Source organism: Cottoperca gobio, chromosome 19, assembly GCF_900634415.1.
Source record: "Cottoperca gobio chromosome 19, fCotGob3.1, whole genome shotgun sequence".
NCBI lineage: Eukaryota > Metazoa > Chordata > Actinopteri > Perciformes > Bovichtidae > Cottoperca > Cottoperca gobio.
The window spans coordinates 2,817,294-2,844,748 of record NC_041373.1 but is presented as its reverse complement, the minus strand read 5'-3'; the positions used below and the strand labels follow the sequence as shown (position 1 = coordinate 2,844,748).

At 40.9% G+C, this 27,455-nt stretch overlaps 1 protein-coding gene across 2 annotated transcripts in view; it reads right to left on the bottom strand.

The window, feature by feature from the left end:
- The window catches only part of ca10a (carbonic anhydrase Xa), a 180,158-nt gene that overhangs the window by 136,037 nt on the left and 16,666 nt on the right, over positions 1–27,455 (bottom strand). For both annotated transcript variants that reach the window (XM_029457178.1, XM_029457177.1), the window contains one exon: positions 17,663–17,737. In XM_029457178.1, the coding sequence (XP_029313038.1) occupies positions 17,663–17,737 (75 nt within the window). The remainder of the gene's footprint in view (positions 1–17,662; positions 17,738–27,455) is intronic.

Below are 27,455 nucleotides of genomic sequence, written 5' to 3'. Positions count from 1 at the left end.
TAGATACTAGATTGAGGTGAAATAAAACGCTTTAAAATCCCACGCTTATATATATAGAGAATGAAGGACGGATGGATAGTGTGCACTGTAAGAAACATGCACAACATGCACCTGTATTTACTAAAAATGGCTTTTCATTATTTTCGTCATTTATTTTACATTGGTCCTGACTTTTTGATGGACATTGATTCGACCATGGTTTTAAAGAGTTTTTTCACAGTAGATTGGTCCAGAGAGTTTCTGGTTTGAGAGCCCGGAGGACAGACAGCTGACTGAGCTCTCTCCTCTCAATCTGCTTTAATTGTAATGAAAGAAATATTCATCAATCCTTCCGTATCCTGAATACACAAACAAATCACATTGGTTCCTCACCGACTGTGATTTGTTTGCAAATGCTGGTCAACTACATCCATTTATCTGCCCCCCCCCCCCCCCCCCCCTCCAGCAGCACGACAGCTCAGTATGTCTCGCTGCAGCTCATAAAAATGCCGGTTGAATTTACATCAGGCCGACCGGGGTGTAAATTCCTCCCGAGGTCTGTGGCCTGACAGGCCGACACAAGACCCCATAACGCTCAGAGGGGGAAATGTATGAAGTCAAATGAAGCTAGGGTGATAATGAAACTGATTTTAGCCTGGTTAACCTTCAGCTGAGGAGCAGCACCCTGCAGCTTCCTCCTGTGGGCGTGTGGAATGGTTAAAGCTCCGTGAAGTCATCCGTCTGCTAATTCGAGGGCAGTAGGTGGGCTCTGAGCATCAGAATGGAATAATGTGATGGCTTATACAAATAAAGAGCCCACAGGAAGAGTTTAACTGGTACCAGGCTCATTGTGCTGTCACGTTTCACACAGTCAGGACGTAAATAAAAGCTTCACTGCATCAAATCTCTATTTAAAACTTAAACTGGAAATCTAATTGTTCTAAAATTAAAGTGAGGCTGATTATGTTTTGATTTATGAGACTGTAAGATGTTTAAAATAACTGAAAACCTGAAATCAACAGGGGACTAGTTGTCCTGTTTGGGTTTGTTTAGAACTAAAATAACATTACTGAACACAGCGTGGCAAATGGAAAACATTCAGTAACATAAAGTGCATTGTCATCTGGGATTGAGTCATGAAGTCAAATTACTGTATCCACACGAATCGATCATCTTAAGGGGTTGAGTCATCATGAGCAGACACGTTTAAGGTTTTTACCTGTCCAGGTTTTGATGCGTTCTTGAAGTGAATGGAGTTTTGCTGAGGGTGCTCTCAGGAAGGAGAAAGGCTCACGTGTTTTCCAGAAACAATGTCACAGTTACTCGAGGACATCCACTGACTTCTCACACTTTTCAACAACTACGGACTACTTTGTCGTTAGAAAGAAGTTTGATGAATTCGATTAAATGACGTGGGTACACAAAGAAAGTAATAAATAAAAGGTCTGGTGTTGCACTTCTTGGTAACAGTGCATAGAAGGTGGATTACCAGAGAGTCTGTGTCAGAATAATGATGGAACGCATGCGTGCTGTGCCAGCTGTGCGTAACACTTTTGTGTGTTTTGGAGAGGCCAGATCGCAGGTCTGGCAACATTGATGTCGAGATAATTGCAGGTAACGGGTCAGTTATGATTTTATAAAACCTGGCTCATGATGGACACCTGTAGCCTTGAGTTGATTTGCAACTGAAGATTAGCAAAAGGATGTTAATTCAATAAAGCTCCTTTTTTTTCTTTTGGCTTTCTCAAGCCACTTTAATAAGGAAATGTTTGCCACAATTGTCGTTTTCTCAAAGACACACGTTTCCCAGCTTCACCTGAGTCTGTTAAACCTGCCCTGAGAGTATGCAATACAACACGTGTAATCTTATGGATATATTACGACTGAAATATATTCAAAACACCTACAAACACCCAATTCCATTAAACGATCTGTATTAATAGATACCAGTATGGGTCAGTGAGGAAATGTGTTTAATTGTGATTTGGGTGAATCAACCCTTTAATGTTTGTAGCCTTAAAACATCTCCTTCACATTGTATTTTGCAAAGCTACAGTCTGATGGCGAGCCTTTAAATTCAACACAGCATTCAACACTTTAAAACGTGACTCCTCCTGTCTGACCACAGTGAGTTTGACAGGTGCAGTAATTGAGTCATTTCCTGTAGAGCGGCTTTGTGATTGATTGATTTGGATCAGTACAATTGCCCGCTTGTAGATAATGTCATAATTTCAGCTGCCTCACATTGCCATTGATTCACATGCTCATTGCTATGCAGACGGCTTGCTGAGTTAAGTTTATAGGAAAGTGTATGAAAGATGGTGAGACAACTTTGCAGTGAAGGCTGCAGTGAAGCTAAAAAGAGTAATCTGTCTTGCCATGCATGAAAAACACCATTAATTCTGTTCAAGTCAACATCTTATAAATGTGTTACTTCACCAGACTGGTGAGTCAACACGTTTTTGGTTACAAATCGCAGAGTGTGGCTTTTTTTATGACCTTTGAGAGAAAACACAGAAATCAACTGGATGAAATATTGGTTAGCAGGGAGGGATTGGGTGGATTAAGGACCGTGTATGTGCCCCAGTAAATGCACCTTAATTGAAAATGATTTCCTACGTTTGAAATAGATTCTCGTGTCAAGTGCCGTTGATGTAATTTCTCAATGGGACAGAGTGGGGAAAAGGTTATTCCAACGAGCAGATTGAGTAAAAGGCTGCCACACTGCATCAACAGTGAACTGTACACATCTAATCCTTCCTCTCTCGCTCTGACACACACCTCTCTTTCATCACCATCTCACCGCTATCTCAAGGAGACCGAACACAATATCATTCCACATATGGTAAAACGTATTACGAAAAATCACTGCTGGGCACGAGTGATGAAAGGAAAGCCAAAGATGAGGGCAAATGAATAGTTATGTCATTATCTGCCTATCCCACTCAGTCCCCGCTGTGAGACCCACGTAGATAATTCATCTTTGTGTCCTTGCTCAGATGTGTGGAGCAGATTTGGTGATCGGCGGGGGGTCACCCATTGCAGTCCAGTCCGGTGAGGAATCTACAGGCTATGTGGTAGAACTGCAGCAGAGTCCTTCTGGGGAGCTTTGTTAACCTCTTAAACAGCATCGCGCTGCATTACCCAACTTAATGGAGGCTCCATCCTCGGCCCAACCCACGGCAGCTTATGTATTTATACGGAGTTATCTGCTGTTCAATGTCGGGCAAAGGGTAGCACGCCGGGCCCGTACGTGGGCTGGGGGGCAACATTGGACTGAAAAATGGGAAAATCCGATCTCTGAAAGTGGATGAAGAGCGAATCTCATTTACTTGGCTCTTAGCTCAGTTAACTGATGTGTTAGAATAAGAAAGGACGGTTTTGTGGGTCCAAGGAAAAAACAGAAAATAGTGGAAATGAAGCGGTAAATATAATTATGAGTTCAATGCTTTGCAGGATTTTGAAAGGTTTCCAAATTCTGATTTGGAAAGGAAATGGGGATGTTTAAAAAGGAAGATATACCATTCATTATGTTCACTTCTTTTACCATCACTTTTTATGCACAACACAGTCATTCTGCTCGGGAAGAAAAGGTGGAAGGCACCAAAGTGAAATTGGCAGGAACATAACCGTAATGAACATTTTTGAGCTCATAATATTCAGAAGTTGGCCACATAAAACAGCATGGGATGTGTTTAAAAGTGTGTATGTGGGTGTTAGTGGACTCAGTGCCATCCCATAGGTCCAGCAGATCAGCAGAAGAACTCCCACTAGTCCAGATGTTCAGGTCACCTCTGCTGCTGACGGGCCGAGATAAACTCAAAGTGATGCAGCACAAAGACTTTTTATGTTTCTGTGTGTGGGACCGACCATATGACGGAGTGATTTACTCAGATAAACTGTTTTATTCGCTGTAACCTTTGATATAAATATGGTTGAAGAGGAAAAGAGTACAGCTTTCTAAGTTATACAAACAAGACTTTTTTACTAATGTATATTCCAATGTGTCTGTGTGTGTTGGCAGCCCAAATAAATTGTTGTGTTGAGTCAAAAGGATGCTCGTAGATCAAGAATCAACTTTAAATTCAAACTTTTCAGCCAACATGTACAAAAAGTCCTAAATGTGCTCAACAACAATGGAAAGGGGGAACTTCTCAAGTTCCACAACCGCTGAGGAGACTATGTGTTGATGGAAATTGTGCGATATGGTTGAAAGCTCTAGGAACAAGTTACTAAGTGGACCTTGAGTGGAGATTGTCTCATGGAAGATGGATGAAATGAGACCATTCAGCCATGGGGGCCACATGTAGTTTTTTTTACCTAAGTGGTGTCCAAAAAACAGGAGTCTATATAATAAAAGGCCCACACAGCAGAAACTGGGGTCAGTACACTTTTATAAAACTGCAACTATAGACTGCCTCTCCACAGGTGACGCCTGACGACTGGTGTCTTCTTGTATTCTTTTGCTATATTGTAATACAAAGTAACATGTCTTGTTGTTAATGTATGTGGTGTGTTCTACTGACCAACTTACTTTACAACAGTTTTGGTTATTGTGGAGTTATTTTGGTCGTATGTAACATTCCCTAAAGCCGATTAGTTCAGACGGCCAGTTAACAAAGTGAGCTTCAGTATCAGACCGCATCATGGACACTGACAGCAGGTCCTGCTACACGGTGCTGGACCTCACTCTATGTGTATATTTATGTTTTCTGGTGTCACAAAGAAATAACTGATTATAAGCATTTTTAGTTGAGACCGCAAATCAGCCCAGTCTCAGTCTCAGCGCGGTTGTTAAGTCCTCGCCAACACCAACAACAGTTATTTGGCACCGAACGTGTAAAAAGAGTTGAAACCTCGATAGTATGCCTTTGACCTGCGAAACAGAAATCACATCATGCTATCTGTGTTGGGCTGCCAGTGAATATATCCCGCTCTTGTACTCTTCTGTTCACTAACTACTCATTGAGGCAGTAGCAGCATTAGGAGTTTGATGTGCGTCTGACCACTATTGACTCATCTGCATTTGAAGCCATCAGTGTCTGCCGGTGCACTCTGCATAAAGTCTTCCTCCGCCAGCCACCTCGCACTTATTATGCAAGCTATTATTCAGCCTCCATAAGCAGAATGGTTGAGCGCAGAGAGCCCGAGGATGTAGCTTAATCTTTACGTCTCTCAGAGCACGGCAGGCACCACAACACAAGCCTGTGATATAATACTCAGCTTTATGCATTCTGCTGACATTCCTCTGCAGATCCTCGAAGACAAAGAGAAGTTGTATCAACAGCGAGTTGCTCCATAGTGATTGTTTTCACTCACCTGCTCGTTTGGTTATTGTTGAAAAATCTCAATTCAAAACGGGGAAAACAATATCAATCTAAAAACGTGACATGTACTGTATTATATTGTTTTGTTATGCTTCACATTACTAAACAACTGATATATGTAGGAGCAGAGGTGGATCATAAAGCACCTGCTGACATCTGTAAGCAATCTGTCCTCAGCATTGTGTGTCATTTGTTTCCCTCTGGGGGTGTTTGTAAGGAGCACGGTTTACCCAGGACATGTAACTCAAAAGGAAAGAATGGAGTACAAGCATTAGCAACTTACTGTACTGTCACTAAACTGCTGCACTGCTCACACACTATACACTAATTCTCCTAAATGCTACCTTGAGAAGCTAAACACACAACATAGCCGCAGACAGAGTAGCACATGACCTAAAATAAACACCATCCAGATGAAGAGAACCAGATGTAATCGTGTATTTTCCTCTGTAATCTACTTTGTCCCGCAGCTGGCTCAGACGGCGGCAGATTATTTGATTTATATCACAATCTGTTATCCCCTCAGTACACAGTATCAGTAACAATAAAAGGAAATGCTATTTGCCAAAGATGTCGGTGGTTAGATATAAAGCGGGCCATCAGTGTATCCTGATATGATATTGTCTTCAGGAGATGTTAATATATGTGGAACATACACAGCTTTGACTCACATGGCTGACTGCAACGCGAATGCTGACTCACAGTTAACCACACACATGCTAACGGGTACAGCTAACACATGACAATAAAGGGCAGTTTTTCATTTCCCAAGAGAATGATGAGAGTGAAGATTTGATGGGCAGATCAAATTCACACTTATGATGAACAAACAGAAAGAGACTCAGAATGTATTCATGTGTGCTATCTGATTTACAACTGTCCTTTTTATGATTACATCATCTCCTCAGTGTGTGGTGTGTGTGTGTGGCAGTGAGTGTGGCAGGGCTACACAAGAGTGTATGGCATTTAACATGTAATAAAAGCCTTATAAATTGCAAAACTGCTCCTTTTCTCCCTCATCACGGCACTGCCAATGAAACCAAGACAACCCAACCTCATTTTGCTCCAAGTAGGCAGTGCATTGGCTAACAAGGACTCCATTTACAAATGCAAAAATGGAAATACTTCACTGGCACAGTGTGGCTGTACGAGATATACTCACACAAAAACAAATACAAATTAAGGGAAAGAAATGGACAAGGAAACTTAAAAATGAGGATGCTTCCATACAGGTTAAGAGGGCTATCTGAATGTTTTCATGAGAAGCATGATGTGAATCATATGTTGTGATGCTCAATGTCACCAGATCTCAGGGGAGCCGAGGCATTCTTTACTCCTGCTGCTTCAACGCATCGGCCTCATTGAAGTGAATGAGAGGGCTGCGTTCTTTTCACGCAGCGCTAATGTCATTCAGAACACAGCCTACAGAGATTTTCCAACACAATTTTACACAATACAGTTCAATTAAATACCCGGCCCACGTCCAACTTGTCACTGAGATCGCAATTTACCATGAATGATAACATGTGGTTCTTTTTAATGCATCATATTTTTGACTAATTTATTCTGTGTATAAACTGCAGCTTTATAATACACAATAGAGAGAAACGATTCTTTGTTTTTTGTCACCCGACGACAGTCTGAAAGTGAGCAAAAGATGAAGACAGCTATTTAAACACACCATCAGAGTAGAAATAGGAAATAAAACATCAAGGAACTGACAGAGAAAGGGTGAAAAAGTGCAAAAGAATCAGTGAAAAGACATTTAAATAAGATGGAGTGAACGTACAGAGTAACCCAGACAGCCACTTTTGAATGAACGTATCTTAAGTGATCAGTACAGATCAAAGAAGGAGAACGTGAAAAGAAAGTTCTCCTCTTGTCAGTGTAAGTTGGAGGCCAGTGGTGCTTGCAGTAGCAGGGTGATTGACAGCCAGCCACAGACTGACACTGACCTGTGGAATTTAAGGATTTAAAGGAGGTGATGAAAGAGTCTGCACCCATCATCACAGGGTTACTGTCAACCATAAGGAATATTTTTCAATTTATAACATTTTTTTCTTTGCGTGGCTTTTTAAGACGATCCCCCAACCCCCCCGTCCAACCTTCAACTCTATTCATCCCACAGCTCTCTTTCTGTTAACCTCCACTCGGGTGCCTCTGCTTTCATCTCCGCGCTTGGTCTAACTTGGACCTGACTTCTCTCCTCATATACCCTCTCTTCAGCCCATCCTCATCTCCTTTCATCTTCCCTCTCCTCCTCCTCTCTTCTCCTTTCCTTCATTTCTTCTTCTCTTGTTCTGATTGTGCCTCCCTCTTCTTTTATGTCCTTCCCTTTTTTTTCTTCCCTTAACTTACATAATTTGCTTATAATTCCTTTCCCGTTGTGTCTCTCACCATCTCTTCATTTTATAATTTCTCTCATGTTGTGTTCTCTCCTCCCCTCTTATGTCTTCCGTCTGTTTATTTTCTACCTTACTTAATCTCTTCTTCTGTCCTGTTTCCTTTCCTGCTCTCCTCTCGCCCTCTCTCTCCCTGCTGTCAGTCAGTGGAGGGTAGATACAGTGAACCTCTGCCATCACACTGCCACTTTATACCCACAGCTGTCGCTGTGTGTACACAAGTGTGTATATTTGTGCAGGTGTATATGTCTGTGTTGATCCAACTGGAGTGTGTATGTGTAGAATTTTCCAAATATCACATTATAAATTGACAGCTTACTAAAAATGTAAATACTGCCTTAACAGTATCCCCACATGTTCTCCACCTCTCTGCCGAAATTGTTGGAATTATTTTCCTGTGTGTGTCTGTGCAGTGATCCTTAACACCACACAGGCTCTCTGCCACAGACTTTCTTTCAGTGTGAACATATTGAATGTGAACTCCATCACACACACACACACACACACACAAGGAGAAACCAGGACAGGGGTCCATAGGAGGGGGCTTTTGTTTGAGACAAGAGAAGTGTCCATCACAACAGCAGTCTGATATCAGTGCTGTAAAAGTAAATAGAATAATTCCATTGTCCGCAAGACTTTTTTAAATGGCTGTGCGAGTGCTTTAGTGGATGTAACAAATGTCTGCACACAGAGAGTAAAATCCTATCTTAGAAAAATAAGCGTTTTCTTCCTTTTCACAGTTTTAAAATGTGCAAGAAAAAATGATCCAAAGTATTATCCATTCCATTGGTGACACCTCAACACTAAACTGCAAAGAGGAAAAATACTGCGATGGTACCGCTGTGTACCAAAATGGAAAAAGACTGGAGCAGCATATCAGTGCAGATGGTAATATTTCACCATAATAGGTAGGAGAAATCCTTACTGCAACTGTCATCTCCAATGGGGAGAAATCTGTTTAGTTAGATGCTGGAGGCCCATCAAACAGCCTCAGGTGTGTAGTGCTGGCTGTCAGAAAGCATCTCCTGCACTCTTTAGGTACTGATGCCACCACTGGGAAGCTTCTTCTCAGCAGACTTCCCCCCACAACACAGAAGCTTCTGCAATTTTTACAGTCTTATTTCCACCTCCAGCACAGGTGCCGTCTTGGGTACACTCAAAACAAGCTGGTGATGTACTATCGGATATCCATTTTCTTCCCATAAACCTGCAGGCGGTAAATGGTGCGTTGCCCTGTCGGTTGTGTCTGTGCCTTTAATTGGTTTTCGATCAGCAATTGTCACTTGAAGAAGAACTTGCTACTCGCCAGACATTTACAAAGTACCTGCCAATTAGCCTCCTCCATTGATTCAGAGAGGAGCTTAGCTGGAGTGTTCAGTGAAAAAACATTTAAGGGGATTTTTCACAACACTGCTTTTTGGACTTTACAACTGGCGGATAAAATTCTATAATTGGTGCTTGGTTCTTGTCTCAGTAGAATGTAAAACTTTTTTTTATAAAAAAAGGTTAATCCTCTCACCAGCTTGCTAAAAAATACTGCTAGCTATGACAACAAGAGTGTGAGGAGGAGGAAACACAGGATTAACTGAAGTTCTTGGGATGAGAAACTGTGACAAAATGCTCTGACGGGGTTGAGGGCCTTGAAAAAAAAAAAAAAAAAGCTAAGCATCAGATGTAGAGACGTAGGATAAGATCTGATGATTAAATCAGATGCTCTCACATTCAAGATCAAGAGCTGTCCTCCATGCTTTGTTAACAGCAGAGAGCACAACCATAATCCTAACTAGAGCACTGCATACATTACTCAACACTTGCCAAAAGCTTTCATCCCATTTAAATTGGAGAGTTGGCTGACATGTCAGCCGGTTTAAGTTCTTTCAGAAAATGCATCAGGCTACTTCCTACAAGTGTTCCAAGAAGGAATCACCAAACTGTGATAAATCGATCATTTCAACATGGTGAAACATGGCCATGTATTCAGGAAGAGATGCACATTCATGAGACTTCATCACAAATGATTGTACAGGCCTAAGGCTAAAGTACCTGTTACCTGTTGAATGGTTTCATTCACAAACGAACCTGAGACTGCAGAGCTTTAAGTCCTGCTGTCAGAACTCAGCAGAAGAAACAAGAACACATGTGTCAGCAAGCATATTAGGGAACTGAAACAATCAGAGAATATTAATACGCTGCAATGCTGCGGCATATCAAAGCTGTAGTATGACAGAAATAAAGAAGGCATGGATTGACGCGATGTTAGATGCCTAAAAATGTCTCGCTAAATCAAAGAGGCCCATGACTTACAGGAGGCAGTCAATGGGACACAACAGTGACAAAGAGAAAGCATCCCACTGTAGGTAACATTACTCTGTAACCCAGAGGCAGCTGCTGGAGTGTGACAATGTCATTGCAGCTAAACTGATGTTTAAACTACAAACATATTTACAAAAATAAATTCTTTGTTGTAAAAAAACAAAAAGGAAAGACAAGTTCAACAGAATATGAACAAAATGAACATTTTGTTATTGTATTCCATTTACAGAACTTCCATTATACTCTGACCTGCATGTCTACACACAACTCATGGTAAATGACAACATTGGATTATTTGACATTTAGAGGAAGTAGCACTTTAATTGAACAGCATGTATTTGTAAACGATCATGAAAATAGTTCTTGATTCTAATTACTTTGAATTATGCAAGAACTTTCATTTGCTTGAAATGAGCCTTATTATTGCATGTGTGATAATGACACAAACAGTATCAATTGGCTGCTAAATATTTCAAACCTAAATGAGCAACAACAAAGTCTTGGATAATATGGATCCCTCTCACAAATTTCATCAAATGGAGGGCTGTGGCTATAATGACTGTATGTGTGCGCATGTGTGTAGCTCTTCCTCTCTCCATCCTCCCGTTAACTGTCCTCCACAGCTCTGTCACAAGCGCCGGGTGGGACCTGACATGGAAAAATCCCACTGCTTCACAGACTGCAGTGATGCCCCATTACATCTCCCCAACTGGGAGACTATCAGCAGGATTATGACCACACAGAGGGACAACGTACCCAGACCCTAAATTCTGTTGGCAGACGGGCCCTCAGATGTCTCGTGTGGGAAGAGAGAGCTGGCAGTGCAGAGAAGACAGCACGCTGTATAGCTATACCACTGATGACAGCAAGTCCTGTCCTGGGTCCTGTAGGCCTGTAATGTAAGTGCCCTAAAGTGATTTTAACACAAATACATTTTTTGTGGTATAAAGAGAATCTGACGATGCAGAAGACCTTTAAGACACTTTAGGATGTCTTGATGAAACCTGGCTCCTCAGTTTCTATAAGCATCAAAAAAAAGCTGAGGTGCTGACTCTGTACCAAGACATGTGCACTCCAGAGGGCTAAAATAGTTCACACACTCAGATACGCAATGTTTTTCAATATATCATCAAAAACTACAATCAAACGAGGGTCAGTCCAAATTGGGAGGGGCTGCGCGTATACCCCCCTTTTAAAATTGAAAGATTAGATTGGCCCAGTTTGAAAGGCAGCGTTCCGCTCGGTGCCGTCTGCTGCTGCGAGGTTCAGACTGACCCATACAGTAACTACTGACATCAGAAATGAAAAGATGAAAACCCTATGACCACCAGCCGGTGCGGCCTGGGACAGTTCAGGAGTCCTCCAGAGCTTCCAGATGGCCGGTCGCCCCTGGTCGTGTCTGATTTGCAGATGTATGTTACTCAGCTGTCGTGGACAAGAGGTCCTAAAAGTGCTGAGAATAATGAAAGGTTTGACAGTTTTAAGACAACTAAATGAACTCCTGCTGATGAAGAAACGGTGGTAGGGTCAAAAGCTCTGAAACAAGCAAATACGTGGAACTTTAAAATCGTTTTGTCAACTGCTGTTTTTGAGATCAAGAAATGAACTGTGATGCTCCACCAAGCTACTTATATTCTGAACTCAAAGACTAACCCTAACACTGCATGTTATGGACTGAAGCCAATATTTTCCGGACTCAATATATGTAAATGTGCCAATGCAGTGTTTTCTCACAAGATCTTTATTCCCGGCAGTGTGGACAAGGTTGTGTTGCAGCGTTTAGACATTAAGAGAAATTACAGTTATTTTAAGACCCCAATTTATTGTAACGAAGGCTTCCAGGGAAATCAAAGGATGGGGGGTGAACAAGATACGAGTATATTGTATGTAGTGCATAGAGGAACAAAAATAATGAATGTTGCTACATTCAGAGGGAGAGAATAAAAACATTTAGACTATGTATAAGATGCAAGATACAAAACAAGATAGAGAAAAGGTAAAAATATGTAGTTCAGTACCCAGAACAAGCCTCTGTTATGCAAATGTGAATATGAGTATATGAAAAGGGTATAAAATCAAAGCAGTACCTTTTCCCTAACATGTACAGCATCAACAGCCCTCCCTGGTATAGTTTCATCTTAAGATCCACTTCTCCAATTCCACATACCGTCATCAGCAGCAGCCAAAAATTCATAAATCTCACAATTTCGACACTGTTGATCATGACATTCTACTACAGAGACTGGAACATTGTGTTGGCATAAAAGGAACCGCACTAAGCTGGTTCAAGTCCTATTTATCTGAGCGATCTCAATTTGTACTTGTTAACGATAAATCCTCCATGACAGCCAAAGTCAGTCTTGGAGTTCCGCAGGGTTCTGTACTTGGACCGATTCTATTCACCTTATATATGCTTCCTTTGGGCAATATTATAAGGAACCACTCTATAAACTTTCATTGTTATGCGGATGATACCCAATTATATCTATCAATTAAACCAGATGAAACCAATCAATTGGCTAAACTTCAAGCATGCCTTAAGGACATAAAAACTTGGATGTCTAGCAACTTTTTGATGTTAAACACAGACAAAACTGAAGTTATTATACTTGGCCCTAAACGCCTCCGAAACGCATTTTCTAATGACATAGAAGCTCTGGATGGCATTAACTTGGCCTCCAGCACCACTGTAAGGAATCTTGGCGTCATCTTTGATCAAGATCTGTTGTTTAACTCCCACATAAAACAAATCTCAAGGACTGCCTTCTTTCATCTACGTAACGTTGCAAAAATAAGACACATCCTGTCTCAAAATGATGCAGAAAAACTAGTCCATGCATTTGTTACTTCAAGGCTGGATTACTGTAACTCATTGTTATCAGGTTGTCCCAAAAAGTCGCTTAAGACTCTTCAGTTGATCCAAAATGCAGCGGTACATGTATTGACAAGAACAAGGAAACGGGATCATATTACTCCTGTATTAGCTGCTCTGCACTGGCTCCCGGTAAAATACAGAATAGAATTCAAAATCCTTCTCCTGACTTACAAATCAATTAATGGTCAGGCTCCAGCATATCTTAAAGATCTCATAGTACCTTATAAACCAACTAGAGCATTACGCTCCCAGACTGCAGGGTTACTTGTGGTTCCTAGAGTCTCTAAGAGTACAATGGGAGCCAGAGCCTACAGCTATCAAGCTCCTCTCCAGTGGAACCAGCTTCCAGTTTGTGTTCGGGAGGCAGACACCCTCTCCACATTTAAGAGTAGGCTAAAGACTTTCCTTTTTGATAAAGCTTATAGTTAGGGCTGGCTCAGGTTTGCCCTGGATCAGCCCCTAGTTATGCTGCTATAGGCTTAGACTGACGGGGGACACCTCCCTGCTCTCTTCCTTCTCTTCCTCTCTCCTCCCCTCCCTCCCCTCTCTTCTTCTCCCTTCTTCTCCCTCTCTATCTGTATGCATTTGTGTAAATGTATGTTACTAACTCACCATCCGGGGTATCATCCCCGGAGTGTCTGTCTCTCATGTGGCAGGTTGCCACTGATAAAGTTTACGTCAGGATCATGAATCGTGACAGCGCCTGCTGACCTGGTCCTGCTGGACACTGGGAAGCCTTATTGACAGTTTCCTGGATTCATCCATACTTTCTCTTTTTTTTCCAACACAACATCATTTCTGTCAAATGTTGTATTTGTACTATGTTGTTTATCCTGTACACATGACATCTATTGCACGTCTGTCTGTCCTGGGAGAGGGATCCCTCCTCAGTTGCTCTCCCTGAGGTTTCTTCCATTTTTCCCCCTTTAATTTTGGGGTTTCTTTTAGGAAGTTTTTCCTTGTGCGATGCGAGGGTCTAAGGACAGAGGGTGTCATGACCTGTACAGTCTGTAAAGCACACTGAGACAAATTTATAATTTGTGATATTGGGCTATACAAATACATTTGATTTGATTTGATTTGATGAATATCATTTCTTAAAGAGAAGTGTATGCACACAGCCTGAGGAGGCCTTCCATAAATCAATCTGTCTATCTTGCACATGTCAATCTCCATTAAGTGACGCCGCTGCTCCACATCCACACAGCAATAAACACAGAGAAGCAATCAAAGTGACTCAATATCATAAATAACATCGCATTACGACTCATAAAAATATATAAGAGATTGATGCAATCAGACAGATAAGAAATGTGTAAGTAAAGTTGTAATGGCCTGCTTTTGTCACTTGACTGATTTCATTAAATACAGACTGACCTGTATGAAATAATGATAATCTGTAACGAAACTAATTATTCTATCAAAAGCATTAAACAAATTAAAACTAATTGGTAATGGTATTATTTTTAAATTATATCATCTGAAACCTTTCAATGGCAGTTTATTAGCTGGCTTGAGTTATTTTATTGTTCCTTTGATAATTTAATATGTTTAAATAAAGTTATAAAACACAGCAGGCACTCAAGTTGTAAGTTGCACTGCAATGTTAATTAAAGTTCAGTTGAATTATAAAATTATACACCAGACGCAAATTAATGAGCACATCAATTAAATGAATCACACATGTCCTGCGTGCTTCCATTAATTACAGCGATATGAAGAAATGGTTCAGCTATAGGAAGAAACACAACAGTGAGTAAAACTCATGACATGTCTGAGGAAGAGGAGGTGAGAGCAAAGGGGAAACGGATGCAGCACTTAGAGTTATATGTGACCTTTACCAAATGAAAAGCTAATTGAGAGCGCTCAGAAAGGATAAGCAATATTCCAAAGGACAGCCGCAGTGACACAGGCCTGAGCGTGGGATTATATTTGCTTTGCTAACCTTGGGGAGCAAATGTCTTAAGATGCAGTTGTTGACCTCCACAGAGACTTCCAGGGCAGAGAGATGGGCCATTAATAGGTAAAGAGAAGTTGAGAGGGCTCAGAGCTCTGATAGCACCACTGTACCGGAGTGCAGCCTTGAAGTCACATTATTGGTTTTCCAGGTGAGGGAGAAGTATTATTTCCATTTCAATGTCTACAATATTATTTTGGCTGCCAATCAAATATATATACGACTTTTGTTAAGAACCCCGGAAGATGAAATATTCAAAGACTAGATCCCACAGCACTAATCATTCAGACATATATGAAATAATTGAAATAGCTGAAGTGTAGATGAGGAGTTAGATGATATTCACTGTAGCAGATTGGTGCTCTGAGGGAGTATATTATTTCTCTGAAATGAGCAAAGGTGTTGAAATACTTTTTCAAACGGCGTGCCCCTTTGTGCATATCACATATAACTCAAACTCCAGTTCACAATGCTCAGTGGTATCATTCATCACCAGTCACTGTCCATGTACACTTAGTACAATAAGAATGTTTCATCAACATTATTTCTCAATGCGTCATTAAATTGGGCTTCATTTGCAGTGAAAAACAGCCGGCTGCAGAACAAGGTAACTAGGGTGGGGAATACTCTGCATGGCCACAGGAGGATCATGAACAGTGTTTAACTGCTCCAGCTGTTGTACGGTGGTTAGTAAAGCAAGTGCGCCGTGGAGAACTGCTCGAAGAGATAGCCGAGATATAAACGAAGCAGCAAACCGCCGAGTGGTTGGTGCCAGAGGGAAGGACAAACAGGCACTTATTTATGAATACCTGGACATGCTGGGAAAGCCTCAATGTTTGATTTGGGAAACAGATACCTTTATTCACTGTGCACACACAACAATACGAGATTACCTCGCTGTGTTACATTGCAGAAGGCCCTTATGCCACAATATGCCAACTTTAACCTTCAGCTCTAATTTAAAATGTGTTAGATTCACTGAGAAACTTTCATGTCAAAACATATTTTAGCAACCTATTTACAAAGTCAGGTGTATCCCAGTGGAATTCGAGTCAAAGGGGAAACACTAGTTTTTGTTAGAAATTGCTAAATGTGTTCTTCTAAGGTGTATCTGGTGGTGAAGAAGGTATTAAGCTTGGTGCGTTTGCCTTAATTTAAAAAGGTCTCAGTGTTAATACTCAGCTGTAATTGCTACTGATTGCTCGCACGTTATTGCTGCAGCCTCTTTGCCCACATTTGGATTTTGAGTAATTTTCGATATAGGGAAAGAGCTCCACACTCACTCCTCTGTGTTCAAAGCAGCATCAAAGTTAACACGTCCAAATAGAATACAAATGTGCACTCAAAGTTAAGAGTTCACACTTCTTGTATATTTATTCAATGCCCTTGAAATATGCCTTTCTGAAAAAAGAATTCAATTTGAACCGGTTCACCTCTGCTTGGATTTTGAAGGATTTCCAAGACATTAAATACATAAAGCAGCTGACAAAAATGCAAACGTGCACTTTTACGCCTGGCTGAGATTGAAAGTTGGTGTATTGATATTAGGAAAATGCAAGTGCAATGGAAACAGACTTAGAAAAAGAAATCATTGCATTGATAAAGCATGAAATGTCCACTGAAGATAATACAAATTGTGGCCAATAAAGCCCGGAGAATTAAGAGCCACCAACTGTTTCTCGAATAAATATAAATTTACAGTAGTGGATGGATTATGCATCAATATGCATTTGCAGATTTTCTGGAAGTTTTGTTAAATTTTGCGCTGTATTTAGATGGAAACCTGGAAAGTGATAACAGCAGAATGTAAAGAATTGAAACTTACCTTAAACTTGATTTTTTTTCTCTTGCTCCGGGAGGTTATAGTGTACCCGCACTAGTGCAGGTAGATCACGCACCGTTAAAAAAAAAAATATTCCCCCAACGGAACCCCGCGCCCCCTGTAATTCAACTTTCACATTCCCTCCTCCGCTCTGTTTCGCTCCCGCACACACCTACAGTCAGAGACAGAGGTCCCCCCATCACAGCTTTTTTAAAAGGTAGATCACATGGACCTGGTCATTTTAAAAGTAGCTCACAAGCCAAAAACGTGTGGGCATCCCTGGTGTAGACTTACATTACCTTGAGATTTCAGACATGCACTATTTAACTTATATTTTCTTCTCTGTAGTGACATTGGCAACCTTGCAGAAAGTCAGAGCAGTGTGTGTCACTATGGTTCACGCAGCTACTGAGAAGAGTTCATTGACAGCAATCACTTGCTTTGTGTCATTTTGCAACTTGTCCAAAAAATTGTACAAAATTCAACCTAAATTTTACCTCTCCTCAGAAGTCAACCTCAAGTCTGAGTGAGTGTGTGAGAAAATGTCCTCTGATAGAATTTTCCTAATTATTTTATCCGTACTCACACGTTTGGTCCTCATAAGCATAGACATTACGTAGACATACACTCATACACACAGCTACCTGCAGGCTTTATCAAAAGCACCTCAGCTCAGAAGAAAAACATAATCTCGGGAAAATAATTGGCCTGACACACAAATGCACAACAAGATGGAAAAGGTGGAAGGAACAGTGAGCTGCCGTCAATCAATCAGTGGAAAAGCGTCATCTGTGTGGGAAGGGCAAAGAGGTCTTGTCTGAATGATAACTGTTGCCAATGGCAAGGTGGCCTGATGTTATCCTAAATATGTAATAAGCTCCGACTTCAGGATCAAGCACACAGTGTGATTGAAGTGTGTGCAGGAAAATCAGTATTCTATGGGAAACTACCATGCATCAAAGTGCTGCATACTGTTTTGAGGCTTACCTGGAACAAAGCTCCCCTGCACCACCTCCTTGTACGCCCACCATCCTTCGTGAATTTTCGGAGGATTCGGTTGTGCTGTAAGGGGAGGAGAGAAAACACAGGAACAGGGACATTCACTTAGATCTTGAATTCAGACCAGAAAGCAAAATCTCGGTCCTGCCGTGTTAAGATGCTTTTTACTGCCCTCATCATTTCCAGACGCCCTACTAAGCTTCTCAGCAAGAGGCCTCTGCAAATAGAGTCTCCGGAGACGGCCTCGGAGCAAACAGTCCTCCAATTGGAACTCAACTTGTCATTTTGGCACGAACAAATACACACACACACATACACACACACACACACACACACACACACACACACACACACACACACACACACACACACACACACACACTTATATACACACCACACACGCTAACTCCCCCTTAAGGCAATGACTCCCTAGGCATTAGTATGGAAATGCATTCCATCATGTTTTGTGAGCTGTGGAAGAAAGCCCCAGATTAGAGCAGGGTGGTACAGTATAATTGAGGTGACTAAGTAAATGTCTCAGTTCAGAGAAAAAGATGACCGAGACTTACCCACCGAGCCTTTGGGATATTGCTTTTTACACCTCAACTTTTTCTTTCCTGTTCATTCACTGAACGAGCAGAGCAGAGCTTAATCGAGAGTCTAGAGGTTGCCCTGCTTGCTTGTCTTTGATGGAAGTTGAGGTGGCCGAACAACCCCTCCTCCCTCTCATATCCCCTCCAAACAGCCTTGCTGCAGTAACACTAGAGAGCAGGTTCAATTTCAGAGGGGTGGGACAGCTGGACATGGTCCAGAAAAGGTTATTTTCTCAGAAGGAAATCTCTGCTGCAACCAGTTTCTAAAAGGGGGGAGGGGGGAACAGCAGTTGGCCGTCCGGAAAAATTGCAGCTCTTTTTCTAACATATTTTTCCTCTTTTGTATGAAATAACGGAATATGAATATGTGTAATACTTTAAACACAATGAAACTATAAATTCACTGGGACACTTCATTGTAGTTAGTATCATAAAAAGAGAGTGCCTGAGCTGATCGAATCCTGTATCCCTCTGTGGTAGGATTATTAGTAGGATTGTTTCTTAAAACTAAAAACACATCTCCCATAAAATCTACTTTACTACTTAATTTTACACCTGTACTCGGAAAGCAGCATCTTCGTCTTGTTCTTGGGCCATAAATAACCCTTTCTTCCCCCTGTAAAGGACTGGAATGGATTTTGAGATAAATCCAACCAGGAGGAATACACTGTGGACTGCAGTGTTAAGGCTCAGTCACACACAGCAAAACCTTGGACCAGAATCAACAGATTTTAATGGATTGGCTGCGACCGACCAGTGAATTTAGGAGGAGGCTAAGACTTGGACTTTCGTGAGCTCTGACACAAAAGTGTGGGAGTGATATGCAATGTGTAATATTCCCATTAAAAGTCTGCTCTGTCCTGTGATAAGCTTCTTTAAATGTGTATTTTCTTTTAATTTTTTGTTTAATTTGTTGCCCAATATCTGTGACATAGATAGCTTTGTTGTTTTTATGACACAAATAGCTTCATATCTGTGGTAGCTTGTTGACCAGACCAGAAAACTGCTAAATTAGCTCACTGTTAAATTAGCTAACTGCTAAATTAGCTAACTGCTAAATTAGCTAACTGCTGGCCACAACTCTTTTTTTAGCTAGCTGTTGGAGACCTAATATAATTCTGTTATAAGTATGTAAATTGAAATTTGGTTTTGTTTACTTAAAAAAATAAAACAAGTTATCAGTCTGCTGTATCCTGTCAATGTTTGTTTTTTGGAGCCGTTTCCACCAAAGCTGGCTCTATGTGGGAGACCTATTGTCCTCATGTTGTTAGCAGAACCCAGTTGGTGCAGAGATAAACTGCTGGTTGGAGGCAGCCATGCAGATTCATTACACAATGCAAGAGAAAAGTAGTCTGAACTGCAGTGGGAATTAATATCAGCTCCATACAGCTCCATACCCCTAACATGTTGAAGCAACAGAGCATTATAGGGTTTTCTAACTGTATTGTAATTACTGGATTTCAAATTTTAATCTCAGTAGGCCTACTTGTTGAGGGAAAAGTAATAACTGTAGCCTATAGCACTTATCAGTGATGCCACAATAGCTAAACTGCTGCCGGATGAACAGACATTCCAGAAGAGCCTTTCTCTTCATAATAATTTGTCATGAACAAAACTAGCCACTCTACGAGTCAGTAGTAGTCTCCACTGAGCTTCAAACACCATGCATTTCATATAGGAACACGCTAATTAGTTTAGCTGTCTCTGGCCACTTTTCGGTGGCTTTGCACTGAAGGCTGGCTGGTAGTGGCTGCCATTGTTCTCTTTTTCTATGATAATGAATGAAAACTGTAGCAGTGACCTAAACACAGCATGACAACATAGTTATCAGGGTGGGGTCAAGAGGAGGACCCAAACGCAGTACACAAGCGGATAGTGATAACAAAAGACGAGCTTTATTTAACAAAGCTGAAATTCAAAAAGGTATTTAAAGCAAAAACTGAGGGAACACCAGGATTCATAGACACAGCATGACCAACCACACCAGGTAACATAGAAGATGAACCAACAAGGAAGTGTGATTAGACACAAGAGGATCAAATCAGGGCAGTGCAAACAATCAGAAAAGGTGGGAAAACACACAAAGACAGGAAGTAAAACTAGATGTGACACAAGGGGAGTGTACTTTATGAAATAAAACAGGAAACAGGACAAAACAGAAGTCCAGGATCATGGCAATAGCTAGAGATGTTTTACCATAGGGCCTACATGTACAGCTACATAACAAAAAATATACTGCGATGACGGTGAACAACTTTGTCAACTGCAGAGCATTGTGTGTGTGCGTGTGCGTGTGCGTGTGCGTGTGCTAGGGTGTAAGGACTGAGCTCTTGGGATTCTAGCTACTTTAAGTAATAATATAAATGAAATGTGAGGCCTGTGGACATGATCCTCTTACAAGCTACTGACAACTATACAGACACAGTTTTCCCCCTCTATTACTCACACTCTGCACATGTGCACTGCAATAGAGCCTATAATAGCACAGCTGCTGTCCCTGACAAACAACAAGAATAAAATAGCCTTTTTGGATTGATATGCCCACTCTCCCCGTTGTTTCAGTCTAATTAGAGAGAATGTGAAACAATTTTATCACTATCAGCTTTAGACAAATTACTGCTGAGATACTACAATGATAAATGATGTGAGGTACATTGATCCTCTTTAATGATGCCTATGGGAAAGCAACAGTAATGCTTACAACTAAATATATTATGAGTAATATGAAATTGACAGATCTGAAAATATGTGAATTACCAATTTATGGAAGATAAAGTATGAAAATTATGCAATTTACAGTATGACCAATGAAAGAACAGAACAGGATTTCCTTCTTTGTAAAGATGTAAGATTAATCTATGGAGTTTGTAATGTGCCAGGAATGAGATACTTTTTCAATGTGTAATAAATAATGTAGTTCAATTAATAGTATAATAATCTTTTAAAAAGCTACAATAATTGGGTAATTACAGAAGTATATCAGTGATGCCAATGATCATTTTTCCAGCATATAAAAAATGTATTGCCATTTTATTGAATTCAAATTATTTGACCAATTATTTTTTATGAACAGTTGATCATTTCCTTAATCTGTCTTTTAGTTATGAATGAATAGTCAAACATTAATATGGAATCACAAAATAAGGCTTTCTTTCACTTATTTATATGTACAGTATCTACTGTTTATGTATTTCCATCTCACAACATGGCTGTCATTCATTTAAAGATGGGAAGGAGGACGTTGAATAAAGACACCTGTGCAGTCATGTGTGGGATCTGAGCAAAATAGTTGACTTTATGAATCTCTCACTCAAATGCAAATTCAATTCATATGTATACCTTTTGAGATTAATTTAACTAAACATGAAAAATGCTGTAGTTATTGTGTTGGCACACTCGAGACTACATATATTCATTAGTGGTAGCCAGTAGATGAGACATAATCACTTCCTGTGGCTCATCAGAAGAGTGCAAGAGAGAAAGGAGCACAAAGCAGCATAACAAGCACTGTCCCATTTCTCACAATGTCTGGCTGTGCCCCAAAACACACTTCCTGACATCAGCAGAAAGGAAATGCCTCCAATCTATAAAGGGAAATGCAGACGAGACGCTACAGGAGGTGAGATACGGGATGGGGGTTGATGGATCGTCATTTTCCATTTTATTGGGTCCCAGAGCTGTTTAGATACACGGTTTAGGCACAATACAATGAATGTATGACATTTAAACTATCAATTAAGTAGTGTGTGAGGCAGATAATGAGAGGAAGCTGCATACTCTTAAGGGACTAAAAGTACTTTCAAATGTTTTTTCTGTTCTTATTAATGAGACATTTCCCCTGGAAATGGAAGCTAATTAAAAACTGACTGAAATGTGTGATGTGGAAACAACAAGTCACATGAAGGCCAGAGGGCCAGAGGTGTCAGTAAAGACACAACTGTTGATGTTCCTCCTTGCTGAACAGACTGCAGTGCTGTTGGGATGTGATGTTCTCAAAATGGATCCTAGACCAGTGTTTATCTTCCTCCTTACATCCACAGCATTTCTACTTTGGAATTTCTTCTTAGCCTTTGGATTTTGTGTGAACTGCTTCAAAAGTATTTATAAATATGCTGATCCCTATTGGCAAGTATCAGCAGCCTGGTGCCATCTTTTATTGTGTTGTGATGCTGGTTGGTCACTCTGAGGAGATGCCAGGGGGAAGAAAGAGAAGAGCGTACTCTTTTACATTCAATGCAGTATTCTGTCAACTGTCATATCCATATAACGAGTCTCTATACGGGAGACAAATGTGTTTATTGATTAAAAAAAAAAAAACAAGATTTACTACATTTATATTTCCAGCTTCAAGTTGATTGATCGAATAACATTTTCTTTTGTAAAGCTTACTGTGTCCATAAATGTGTGCTGGGAAGTTGGATATAGAAGCAACTATTCTTTATTTTATTGTCAGTTTTAGTTTAATTGTTTTGGACACTTCACTGATGCCACACTTAATACTTCCCCCGTGTGAAGTCTTTGTCATGCTCATGTACTCTTGAAAGCTCTTTTTATGAACCCAGTTAACTGTGCTCCACGAGTACACGCTGTCTATAATGTCATCATATTAATAATTGTATCAGCTGGTCATTGGTTATGATCATCAGCCCTCAGTTCAACGCAGTTGTGTTCATGTAATGCCATGAAACCTTTGTGTGAGCTCGTCCCTCCAGGCCATGCAAAGTGATCTAATCAATTGGTTAAATGCGAGGCTATTGAATTGCCCACAGAACAACGGTGAAGTAAGAGAGTCAATGAGAAAAATCAATTATCTCCCTTCCTAACTTAAATACCCATGTTAAACCTGGATTCATTGGTGAGCAACTACAGTACAGTGTCTAAATATAGACGCTCACAGACAGGCCCAGCTCAGCACATGACAATCTCAAGCTCTTCTCGTCAATTCTTTCCAAACTACTTATTTCAAGACAAGTGACCGGACCCAATGTAAATGTGTAGCTTGTGTTTCTGTCAGCCTGTCACAATGTCAGCCTTCACAACGATTTATATGAGCGTCTCTACTGTCAGCAGGTTTTGTCAGCTAACCCTTATTAAATGTGTGTATTAAAAGTCTGGGAATGAGCTGGTACACACTGGAAACTTGTCCTCATTGACAGAATGTGACACAAGTGTTGTTTAGTCTTACAGTCAGCAGAGGGGGAACGTATCAGTATAGCCCAGGTATCATACTTCAGTAAGTTTGAAGTGCATTACACATTGGACTCCTATACATCTATCTAGCAGCTTTTTCTACCATTTCTACCGTTACTTAATTTTTTATTCCTCCTTTCTTTCCCTTGCTTCTGTCCTCACGTCCTTCTTTATTTTCCTATATGCTTCCATTTCTACCTTCCTTTTGACCTTACTCATTTTCTTGTGAACAAAATTACTTTTCTTTGCATCATTTTTCATCTTTCCTTTGAACATCATTTGTTTCCTTCCATCTGTCTTTCCTTCTTTATTTCCCCCTTTGTGTAGTATATGAAAACACACTACAAGTATCAAATCTTCTTTGCATTGTTCCTTTCTTCTCTTCTTGCCTTTTTACTTCCTTTTCTAACTTTTGTCTCTCTTTCCTTCCTTATTTTTGTGCTTCATTTGATCGATTGTTATTTATTTATTTCTGTCTTACCATTTCTTTACAGTTCCTCTTTCATTTCTGTCCCTCTGTCACTTTATGTCTTTCTTCATATCGTAGTTGCAGAGTAGATACATCAGTATTATCACTTTTATGTTTGTTCCTTCCTCACCTATGTTTTGTTTCTTCCCCTGTTTGTCGTCTTTCCATCGCACTCTCCTTCTTACTCTCTTCATTCTCCTTATGCTTTTGTTTCCTTCTATCTGTCTTTCCTCATTCATTTCCTTTCTCAAATCTAGTTATTTACTTCCTCCTTCTCTTCCTTCCTTCTGCCTTTCATTCAGTTTCTTTTTTTGTTCATCCTTCCTTCCCTTGTTGAACTCATCTGAAACCATGAAAACCACAGAACCAGCCAAACACAATTTGAAGCAAATGTGCCACCGAGACCGAGCCAGAGCAACCTGAGTTGTTCCAAACAATACAGAGCTTTGCTGTAGTGTTGTTTGGAAACCAGAAGGCTCCTCTAAAGCCGTATGACGGATCTGGTTGGCCACAGCCTCTTACTGACCTGAATCCTATTTAGCACAGCAGCACCGGCCTATTTCATCCTCATACTCAGGAGTCTGGCAGTCAGCACCGCCAACCAGGCCACAAGAGAGAGACTCTGTAAATAAACAGTTCATTTTCATATCCAAACGCTTCCATTAATATTCATTGAAGGGCACAAACAATCCTGAAGCCCGACCATGCAGAAAGAGAGAGGGGGGGGAGGAGGGTGACAGGTACAGGACAGGCTCAGACACAGAGGGGAAAAGGGAAAGTAGAGAAGAATAAAGACAGATTGGAAAAGACGGACAAAATTTAGAGTGGTGACGTGCGTCCATAAATGAAACTTGACCTTGCCAACAGCTGTGCTTACTGACTTATGAGACAATTAACTCACCAAGATCCTCTCTTTAATAGCCCCAGCTGTATGTGTGTGCGTGTGTGTGTTTGTGTGTATCAGGCATATTTGCCTCTGTGTCACAAAGTGAGAGATCGGGGCCCTGAAGACTGAATCAAACCCAACCAATTGGTTTCCTATCTAGAATGCAGTGGGCAATATACTGCCCCAGCACCGCTATGTCTTCATGTGCTGACTCGGGAGTTATCAGCCTCTCCGTCAAACCCAAACCTTTTCCAACAAGAAATCATTGCCATACCGAAGCAATTAGCTCACGTCTGAGATGATAGTTACTGATACTCTGCTAACAATCTACTGCAGGGAAAAATCAATGAGTAGTTTGAATTTTAGCTTTAGCTAAGGCTAGCCATGCTTATCTCCATGAATAGCTTGTGAATGTGAAACCCCATTATTATCTTTCACAGACACATATACTCCTAGCTCTACAACATTCAGGGATAGCACTCAAACAATCGATAATAAAATGATCTAAATGAGACGTGGGTGGCTGCATCACATCCAAACGTTTTCAGTACTTTTGTATAACATATAAAAGCTGACCCGTGTCACATGACTGTGGAAACCGATGTAACATCAGAACCCAGAGAAATAGTGTGGATCTACTTTTCCCCTGTAGATAAAAACACAACCAGATGACTTATAAGAAAGTTCCACATGCAGCATCACAAGTAACCTCTTCCAACTATTAAAAGCACACGCTGAAAGTTATAAGGAGACTCAGGCCTTGTCCGCACGTACACAGGTATTTTTTAGAAGCAAAGATTTTTCCTTTTCTTTGTCCACTTCCAAACAGCGTTTTCGGTCACTGAAATCAGAGCCTTTGTTAATCTCAAGATAGGGTGAAGATATTCAGACACTCAGTTTTCAGACACAAGTAATTATCTTTTGGTAAGTTTCTTCATTCAATTTGAGTCGAGTCATGAATACACCTGCCACACAGTTACACAGAACTGGGTGGTCTGTTGTAAATGTAATGATAAAGTGCTGTGTTATCAACACATCCAGGGTGTGTATCTAAACCTGGATTATATCATATGTTCATATCACAGTCTCAGTCCCATCAGCACTGGTTCCCCTCAAGGCTGCGTTCTTCTTCTGCTCTTCTCTCTGTACACCAACAGCTGCACCTCCAGTCACCAGTCACCAGTCCTTCAAGCTCCTGAAGTTTGCGGCCAACACCACCTTCATTGGACTCATCTCTGGTGGGGATGAGTCTGCCTACAGGTGGGAGATTGATCATCTGGTGACTTAATGCAATCAGAACATCTTAGAGCTAAAAACAGTGGAGATGGTTGTGGATTTTCAGAAGAACGCATCTCCACCCGCCCCCATCACCTGTCCCCATCACCAGCCCTGTTGCTATTGTTTACCTTCATATGATACCATACTGTCTACACTCACACGATGTGCTGGTAGGAACTCCCTTATAAACAAGCGGTAAACACACAGTTCCTATAATACCTAGTGTGCTGGCTGCACATACCTGTAAGCTCCAGGGAAGACATCTACATATTTTTTCGCTAATTTCACTTATTCCGCTGTGCGTTGTGGAGACAGTTCTGAAGATAACAGGGCTTATAGTGCAGTACTGTATGTTTTAGGTTGTGTTTGCTTTGACTGACAGGCCTCTAAGAGAGGACTCCTGTCTCTCTTTGCCCATGTATGCTGGCTCCAAAACAAACACTGACAAGATGGCAGCAGCGGTAAACCTAGATCCAGACTTCAACATGTCTCCTCAGAGACCTGTGAGTGATGCTCCAGACACTAAATCTTTATTTTTCTACTCATCCCCAAACCTCACTGACAATATATTTCCAGGCAGACAGGCATGAACACAGACAGATAATCATTGTTTAAATGTTAAAAGTTGCATATTGCAGTTTTAATATCACAATGACTGTATTTCCCAAATTGTCAGTGAAAACATACAATCCAATAACCACTAACAGGCAAAGAGTGGTGTTCTTTTACACATGGTATCAGGACGGTGTCAGAGGTGTGTTCAGTAGAGCCAGAGAGAAGTGACTGAGTGTTTGTGGATCACTGATCACACTGAATCTTTCTCCGACAAGAACACTCTCTCTGTTTGCCCACTTCCTCCACTATGTGCCACGTCTCATCTGTACATCTATGTCGCTTTATTTTCCTCCAGTTAGTGCCAAAAAGAAGGAATACATTATTTTGTTTGTTGTTGAGCTAGAGAAAGGAGGGGTGAGGCAGAGAAAGGGAAGCTCTCATCAATAATTGAAGGGGTGTGAAGCAGGTGAGTCTTCTCTGACCTCACTGGTCCTGTTGAGCCCAAAGCCATAAAACCCTGTGAAACTGCGCCAGTGACTACTTACCACATAACTACAGTCCACTCTGTCTTTGCACACACACAGAGCCAGGAATAGCTACTAACAGAAGCTACTGCAGTGCCTTCACTGTTAACCACACTCAGTCATTCAGGCATTATTTATCACAGAACAGGGACACAGTGCAACTTTGAACACGTCTGAACTCACTTTTTTTTTTACATAACAGAGCTTGGCCCGCTTTGAAGCCAGACATAAAAAACAATGACATACTGCATGTTCCTTCATGACTGAGGTTATGTGAAGTTTATAC